This window comes from Procambarus clarkii, unplaced genomic scaffold, assembly GCF_040958095.1.
Source record: "Procambarus clarkii isolate CNS0578487 unplaced genomic scaffold, FALCON_Pclarkii_2.0 HiC_scaffold_163, whole genome shotgun sequence".
NCBI lineage: Eukaryota > Metazoa > Arthropoda > Malacostraca > Decapoda > Cambaridae > Procambarus > Procambarus clarkii.
In genome coordinates, this window is record NW_027189196.1 from 241,795 (window position 1) to 250,700 (window position 8,906).

Genomic DNA, 8,906 nt, shown 5'->3' on the forward strand with positions numbered 1-8,906 from the left:
GATAATGCATCAGCCAATACATTGTCTCTCGTCCTTTTACCAATTTGTTCGACTGGTTAGTCCGTTTACGTACTCCCCAGGTGTCTGCAAATAAACCGTTGCACCTTGCAAAATCTGGCTCACAACTCGCAAAAAACATGGTCTTCTCCTAAGCGATCCGACTTCTTTCACACCTTTGCTTAGCTGTCCCCCTTGGACACCTTTGCTCCATCAGTCCACCCTGCTTACTGTTTTCCTCCACCTTTTCTTCCTCTTCTTGCACTCTTCACGTTCAGAGACAGACATCTACCTTCTGTTCCTCCTCTGTCGTCCTCGTGCTTCGGTTTATCACCATCACACTTCAGTCTCACATCAACATTCTTCACTCTGTCGTTTTCACGCTTCCATCTACTGCCATCATGATTCCGTCTCTTGTCATCATGCTTCACTTTCTCGTCTTCACAGACGATCTCTTCTCTCGTCTCCTCATTTATCCGAGACTTCATCTTCTTCGACTTCCATCGAATCCTCGGCTTTCTTCTACTCCTCCAGGCCTGCACTATCATCTTCTTCTCACAGTTCTCACCTCTACACAACTCCATCTCTCCTCCTTCATCACTTCCTCGTTCCCTTAAAGGTTCCTCAAGCACTGTATTACATTCGACAGCACACGACAGTACTTGTCGCTTTACCTCTTCCAGAGTGCTCGTAAGCATCCCTCTGCACATACTGTCTCTTCTCACCTCCTCTTTTTGGCTATCACTCTTCTTCACTATCTTATCTTCACGCTTCTCGTGAAATGTGTTAACTCTTGACATCTAAACAACTTAATTTCATTATCCCTATGTTTCTGTGCTCGTGGACAACTTGACGCTGTACTCCCGTCGTCAGTCTGTCCACATCCTTCTTCACTTCTGCTCAGCACAGGTGCATCCACCTTCCGACTCTTAATTTCAGCGGGCCTGAAACCTCTACTCAGGTTCACTCTCTTCACATTATTCTTCTTCGATTGGGTCATTTTCGCTTCTGACCTCACCGAGGTTGCATTTTTCTTGAGCCGGACCTTCCCTAAACAGCCACCCTATCTCCACGTCGATATCTTCCATTGATGTAGTCGACACTGTCACATCGTCTCCAGTGTCTTCTACATTTCCTTGAGCTAGGCTTTCATGAAACAGCCATGCTATCTCCACGTCGATATCTTCTATCGGTGGAGTCGACACTGTCATATCCTCGCCAGTGGCTTCCCTGTTGGCCACCTCTGCCCTCGTCACTATCGAGACAGGGTCCTCAATGGCTTGGCAGTCTTCTGACTCACCCTCTAGGATGCCAGTCAGGTTTACACACTCAGGTGTCTCACCTGTGCCGTGGCTTTCCGGGCACTCCTCTGGCACAGCCTTCACTATAACCTTTGGCAACACCTTCGTCTCGCACGTCATTCCCTCAAGATCACCTGGACTCCTGGAACAGGTATGTCGGGGCATACTCCCAACATCACCTCCGCCGACACATAGTCCGACTTTAGCTGGACAGCACATACGGTCATGTCACTCTCAGACACGAACCCCTATACCTTCATCTTCCTCCTGCCAGCTAACAGTCGACCCTCCCCAATCAGGCTTCTCGTAATCAAGCTCTGATTAGCTTCGGTATCCCTTAAAATACCAATTTCTACTTCAGGGTGGCCACCTATGCTGATCCAACCTTTACTCATGAATGGCCTATACCGCTCGTTCACTAGGTTTACTTTCTGTGGTTTGTTCTGGGTTACATCAATCTTTTTATTCTGAGGGTCACACATGGCAAGGGTCACAACTCTCTTGTCCTGCCTACTATCTCGCATTATGTGACCCGATCTGTTGCACTTGTAACATCTCATTTGGGAGAAATCTCCCTATAAGTTCCTGAGTGGCTCTTACTCTGCCCGCTCGTATTGGAGTTCCTCAGGCCAGGTGCAGTACTCGTACTCTGTGGGGCTTTACTGGACTCTTGACTTCTTGGCACGTATATAGTTTCTCGTTTAACTTCTTCATCCTCACTTTCAGAGGAAGTGTGCGACCTACTCCTCTGAGTTTCAGGATGCTTGCGATTACTCGTCCATCTATCAAAAATTTTCACACCTCAGTCCCCTCTGTTTCTGCCATAACTTCTCCCTCCTCAGACTCCACTGGGTCAACCATTGCTATGTCTCGCCTCACGTCTCACTTTGTTCTCCCTTAAGCGTTTGTACGCTTCTGTAATTATATCCGCTCTATCTGCGGCATCTCTTACATCATTTACCCCCTGCCTCTTGAATCTGGAACTTTGTCTCGCGGTGCATCATTTCTAGGAACCTTTCCATGCCCATCAATTGCTTTAGGTCAGCATAAGATCCAACTCCGGCAGACTCAACCCAATTCTAGAATCGCCTTTCCCTTACTGTCTCAGCAAACGTACTTGCTCCAATCTTCACCATCTCTCTGAAACGCTTCCTATAAGCTTCAGGGATTAACTGAAAGGAGCGCAGTATGCTGCTCTTTACCGTTCGCATAATCCTGGCATTCCTCCAATGTCACTTGAGTGTATGCCTCCCTGGCTGCGCCGGTCAATCTTAATTGAACCAGAGGGCCAAGTCATCCTGTGGTCACTCCTTGATATTGGCTACATTTTCGAAATGCTCGAAGAAGCTTTCTGCCTCCTCGGGCACAAATAAGGGAATGTCCTTCTCCCTAACCCTATTATCTGGTGGGTGTGATACATGGGTGGTGCTCTCTGGCAACCCATGTTCAATCCTTTGTTCAGCCAAAGTTCTATTTGCTTCTATCTGCATTTGTTTTGTTCTCTCTTTTTCCCTTTCAACTTGGGTTTTTTCCTTCTCCTGTTCCAGCTCCAGTTCACTTAGCCCTGTTTTTCTCTTTTTCTTTCTCCTGTTCCAATTCCAGTTCCCTTACCCTGGTTTTCTCTTTTTCTACCTCAAGTTTGGTTTTCTCTTTTTCCTTCTCTACCTCCAGTCTGGTTTTCTCTTGTTCATTCTTCATCTGAAGTTCTAACTTCAACCTTTCCAGTTGGAACTGTCTCTCCTCATGCTGCATCTGGAGCTCTAGCGGCAATGTTTCCAAGCTCCTATTCCGGCTACTCCTGCTACTGCGGCTACTTTTACTGCTCATACTCGATCCCTGGGATCTCACTTCATCCTGCCCATCATCCTCCTTTCCACTTTCAACTCCTTTCTGGGGTTCCTGTTCTACCGCTTCACTCTTGGCTCTCAACTGACTCAGGATCTCATCCTTCATCCCAGCTACCTTCACCCTGATGCAACATCTCTTCGCTATCTGTTTAAACCGTTCCCTGGTGCAACCTTACAAGTCCTCAGGCTTGCCTGACTCCACAAACGCTTGCACCATATCCATCTTGTCCTGCGAGTCTTCCCAAGAGAGAGAATATACACCTGCGGTCACACAGTCTACTTATTTCCACGAGGGTTGTACCAATCAACTCTCAGACAGGGTGTGGGTGTGTCAGTTAACTTTCCCGGACACAGGCCCAAAAATATTATTATGTTGATGTTGTAGATAGGTGCGTACGTCCCTTCCATAAAACCAACCAAAACCCATAGTACTTGTACTTTGATCAGGAGATCACCCTGTACGCTTCCTGCTCTTGGAGAGGGGCTCAGCGTCACACATTTGGGGGGGGGGTGCGGCTCCAACACTGGCCTCGTTGTCACGTGCACACACCCAATTCGAGCCGCTGTGACTCCGCACTCTCTCCTTATTTTGGTACTAGCTGTACACACCCCGCGTTGCTGTGGCTCAGTCTGGTTAAATGGAAAAAAGAAAAGAGAAAGTGCACGTTTCTAATATGTTTAATTTCACAATGCTTGTGGGTATACGATATTTTTTTGCTGTTCCATTGTCTGTGGAGATATAGAGATTGTCTGGGTTGCCGACTCTAGAACACGCAACATAATTGACCATGTGAGAAGCAATTCGTGTCTAGATATAAACTGCTCAATTCTAAAGATTGGCCCTGAGCTTTATTGATGGAGATTGCAAACACCAATTGAATTGGAAATTACAATCTCTTAAATTGAAATGGCATATCTGTTGAAATTATAGGAATGCGGGGAATGAGGACATCTTCACCTTTGAAATGTCCTGTCAAGATTGTTGCTTCTACGATGTTCCTGATTAATTTTTTTATTGCAAAGCGCGTGCCGTTGCAAAGTTTGATCTGGTTGATATTTTGCAACATGATAATTGGCACTGCGATTTTCAATTTCCGTACGTGTGATGGTATGTCTGGCAGATCGAGTGAATTAAAAAATTCTGTTGGATAATTAACCGCTTCATCTGCTTCCTCAACAGTGTCGACGGACTTGTATGTGACTGCCTCGCTTTGGATGTTAGACTGAATAATATTGTTAAGTTCTTAGACGTGTTTGTTCTTGCCCGCAAGAACCGCTCGTTCATTCAGCCAATCGTGATTCTTATAATTGGTTTGAATATTAGGAAATACTTTTTCAACCAATTCTTCTTTTGACGTCACTAAATTGTAGAAGTTATGAGGCAAAGAAATTCGTCCTGAGGTCAGATCAACCGGCACGTTTCCGTTCCCAATTTCCAACAATTGATGTGAGAATATCTCAGCTGATGGATCGTTTTGCAGCTGGACACGCAAATTTGTAGTTAATTTTAACGTCTTTACGTGGCGCCACAAAGAAGAATATTTCAGGAGAGCATTTATTTCGTCCGCTAATGTCGATCGAGGAATTACAGGTAATGTTTACTTGAAATCTCCTGCAAGCAATATTAATGCGTGCCCAAATGGTCGGATGTTTCCCCGCAAATCCTGTAATGATCGATCAAGAGCCTCGAGCAATTTTTGGGGGGCCATTGTACATTCATCCCAAACAATTAGTTTTCATTTCTGTAATACGTTTCCCAAGCCGGATGCTTTGGAAATGTTGCACGTGGGAGTTTCAATGAATTGCATGTTCAACGGCAATTTCAAAGCCAAAGTAGCAGTTCTTTCACCTGGTAGCAATGTCGCAATAATTCCGGACGATGCAGGAGTTATGCCATTTTTGGATCGCCAAATGGCTATGCCATTTTGGGATCGAAATGCTGCCAGAATCAATCTAATTAGAAAGGTTTTACAGATCCTCCTGTCGCATCTAGGATGATTTCTCCAAACTCGTTTTTTACAGTTTGAATTATTTGATTGTAAATGCCTTTTCGCTCAAGCAATTGAACATGAACGAAGCAGCAGCAGATCGATTCGGTGACGGCATTTCCAATTGATTTAGTACTTTGTTCACGATTTCTAAACACAAATCTTTAATCATTATCAACGCTTCGTTGTTGATTTCTGCTGTGAAATCCATGTTCATATTTGAATTTTCCTTGCGTATTCGACGGACAATATCTTCAGCCGTGTGCGAATTTTATTTCTCCCATAACTCTGTTGGAGATGAAGTAGAGCAGCCGGTCAATATGATTGCAAACAATGCACGAATTTGATTTGGATGTGATGTGTTGTACGTGTCATTAATGCATACGTCCTAGTGTCGGTCGTTATTTAGTAAATTCAGAGCTTGACATGCACAATGGAAAGTGGCATGTGTTACGTCGTTGACAAATCTCAATGGATGGAAAGACGTTGGTCCGGGCACATTAACCAACAGCATGCGAACAATGAAGCATTCATCTTGACTGGGATGCACGGTGTACAGTCTGCCTATCGTAGTTTGTTTGAATATGCCAGGCTGTCCGTTCACTCGCTCTCCTCGTTTACGTCGTTCAAATTATTTTCTACTGGCATTTCATGTGTAATACGTAGGCACTTCCGAATACAGCAGAGTTTTTGCAAACGCGTCATTTTGACGTAACGTGAAGAAAGCAGTTAACATTGTAGCCGGTGGATTCATAACTGTTTGTTGCACATTTGCAGCTGTGAAATAAACGTGTTGTTCATTTTTCTGTTTTCAAAACAAAAACAAAAAATACTAACGAAATATTTAAATTCAAACACAGATCAATCGACACAGCTCAATTTCACCACGAATTGCACTGAAAAATAAGAAGAACAGTTAAAAAAACGAAATTAAAAACAATGAAAAAAGAATGTTACATCTATATAGTACGTATATAAAAACACGCTCGGATGCGAATGGAACGTTGTGTGAAAATTTCAAAGCAATCGGTGAAGAACTTTCGGAGATTAGCGATTTTGAACAAACGAACATTTCGATTTTTATTTATATAGATAGTTAAGGTAATTATGATAAATTCCTTTCAATATGTTACGGCATAGAACATATTTTTCATTATATTTCTTTACTGATGCTTGAGAGGAAGGAATCCTGAATGATAACCTTCCTGTAAATGAAAGTCCTGTAAATGATATAGAAATAAAAATACACAGACATACCACGAGTACATATGTCAGTGTTGCGACGTATATGAATACAGTGTTCTGAGTTTTACATCACAGGAATGAAGTGTTGTGAGTGTTACATCCCAGGATTGAAGTGGTGTGAGAGTTTTCATGCAGAATAAAACATGTCGAAACCCTTACGTACAACAGGGTAATTACGTGTTGCAATATGTTTTCCTGACCGGTGCAACACTCATAACATGTTATTACTGTTTTGTAATATTATAATTACAATAAATAATACAAAACATAAGAGTTGCTAGAAATGACAAATAAACCGTAATTGAATATTTAAAATATGTTTAAATAGATGAAAAATAGTAACGAATTAAAACTAAAGTATTTTGTGGCCAATATATGGAGAAAAATAAGAATAGAGGGAGGAGGTCGAACTGGTGACCGCGTGAACACCGGGTCCGACCTCCTATTCTGACCACCACGCTTCCTGCTTAACGAAGAACTCAGCAGTCATACATTCATCCACATAACATATGAGGCATGATGAGATAAAATCAATAGGGGTAAAATATCTGTGAGGATGCGAGGTAAGGTAAGGTAAGTAAGTTTATTTATATATAAGTTAAATTATCAAAAGAAGGCACCAAACCGGGAAAGCTATGTAGCACCGTCAAATGTGCGGGATAATCAGAGGGCGCTAAATATCACCAAAGATGCCAATACGAGAACAAAAACGCATAAGGCGAATTATATCAAAAGCATCCGAGTCACCAAGAATTTTATTGAGGGACAGGTGACCGCGAGGGGCGGTCGGAAAGCAAGACACACGCTCGTCCTGCAAGTCAGGACATTCAAGAAGGACATGCACGACCGTAAGAGGGACAATGCAATTATGACAATAACAAGCAGGGCGGCACTCCATCAAGTGTCCATGGGTTAAGAGAGTATGGCCAATACGCAACCTCGCCAGAGCTGTTTCCCATCGCTGGTTACGGTGGTAGGAGAACGGCCACGAGGAAACACAACACTTAAGAGTACGTAGTTTGTTACCAGTAACAGACAACCAAGAAGCCTGCCAACGGGTAAGGATGGAGGAATGGATAACCGGGTAAAAGTCGGAATATGGAATACCTTTACGAGAGATGGGACAAGAGCGGACAGCTTCCTTGGCGGCAGCATCCACACGCTCATTTAAAGACACACCAATATGGCTGGGAACCAAACAAAACTCAACCGACTTAAATTTACTGTGAACAAGAAACAGCCAATGCTGGATCTCGACAGCTACTGGATGAACCGGATTAAAGGGCCCGAGAGCCATGAGGGCACTACGATAGTCAACAACAACTACAAAGGAAGACTGACAACGAGAAAGCAGGAGATGAAGAGCATAGAGAATAGCATAAAGCTTCGCTGTTAAGATGCTAGTCTCCGGAGGTAAGCGACACATATAAGTGCGAACAGGAAAAACAACAGAGTAGCCAACACCGTCCACAGACTTAGACCCATCGGTGAAGACAGAAACGGAGCGGGAGTGAGAAGAAAAGTGCTCAAGGAAAAGGCGTTTAAACCGTAGGAGAGGTAAAAGCTTTAGTGATGCGGGTCAAGGACGTACAAAACTGCGGAAGGGGGACTCTCCACGGGGGCAAAGAAGGAACAACAGGAGGAGAAACATTAGAAACACGAACGGAAAAAGAATCCTGTAAGCGAGATAACCGGACAGAAAGAGGGAGGTGGTGAAGAGGAAGAGGAACCGCAGGAGGGGTGGAAGTTAAAGAACGGCAGAGGCGTGAGGAAGGATGTTGTGAAGACCGCGCAAGATAGTGAAGACAGTAGCGATCACGGCGGTCCTGGAGAGACAGGAAGCCAGTGTCAACATACAAGCTAAGGACGGGAGTCGAACGAAAGGCACCAGAACTGAGGCGCAACCCAGTATGGTGCAAAGCATCATGACAGCGAAGAGTAGAAGGAGAAGTAAACGAGTAAGCAGGGCAACCATAATCGACCTTAAACAGGACGAGAGAGGAATGTAAAGCAAGGAGAGTGCGCCTATCCGCTCCCCAAGAAGTATGGGACAATACCCGAAGGAGGGTAAGGGCCTTAGAGCACTCAACACGGAGGTAAGTGATATGGGGAGACCAAGACAAACGAGTGTCAAGGAATAACCCCAAAAACTTCGAGGAATCTTTGTACTCAAGGGGATGACCATAAAGTGACACAGAGGGACGAAGAACGACCCGTTTCCGAGTAAAATACATGGCACAAGTCTTAGAAGTAGAGAACTTGAAGCCATGATCGATGGCCCAAGACGACACGGCATCAATCACAAGTTGAAGCCGGCGCTGAAGGAGAGGCAAATCATCACCCTGACAGCAAAGGGTAAGATCATCGACATAGAGAGCGGAGAAGACACCTGAAGGAAGAGAGGAAAGAAGACCATTGAAGGCAACCATAAAAAGAGTAGTGCTCAGAACATTACCCAGAGGCACACCTTCATATTGCTTAAAAAAAAAAGACAGAGAGCCTCACCAAGCCTCACCCGAAAGGAACGA

General features: G+C 44.2%; 1 protein-coding gene across 1 annotated transcript; it reads right to left on the reverse strand.

Annotated features, from left to right (window-relative positions):
• Positions 1-2,852: 2,852 nt before the first annotated feature.
• Positions 2,853-3,251, reverse strand: LOC138361064 (uncharacterized). The gene has a single exon (XM_069320539.1). It carries the CDS (start codon positions 3,249-3,251, stop codon positions 2,853-2,855), a length of 399 nt encoding a protein of 132 aa, XP_069176640.1.
• Positions 3,252-8,906: the final 5,655 nt, after the last annotated feature.

Coding starts and splice junctions, on each gene's coding strand:
- LOC138361064 (XM_069320539.1), bottom strand. CDS start 3,251: ATGAAGGATGAGATCCTGAGTCAGTTGAGAGCCAAGAGTGAAGCGGTA.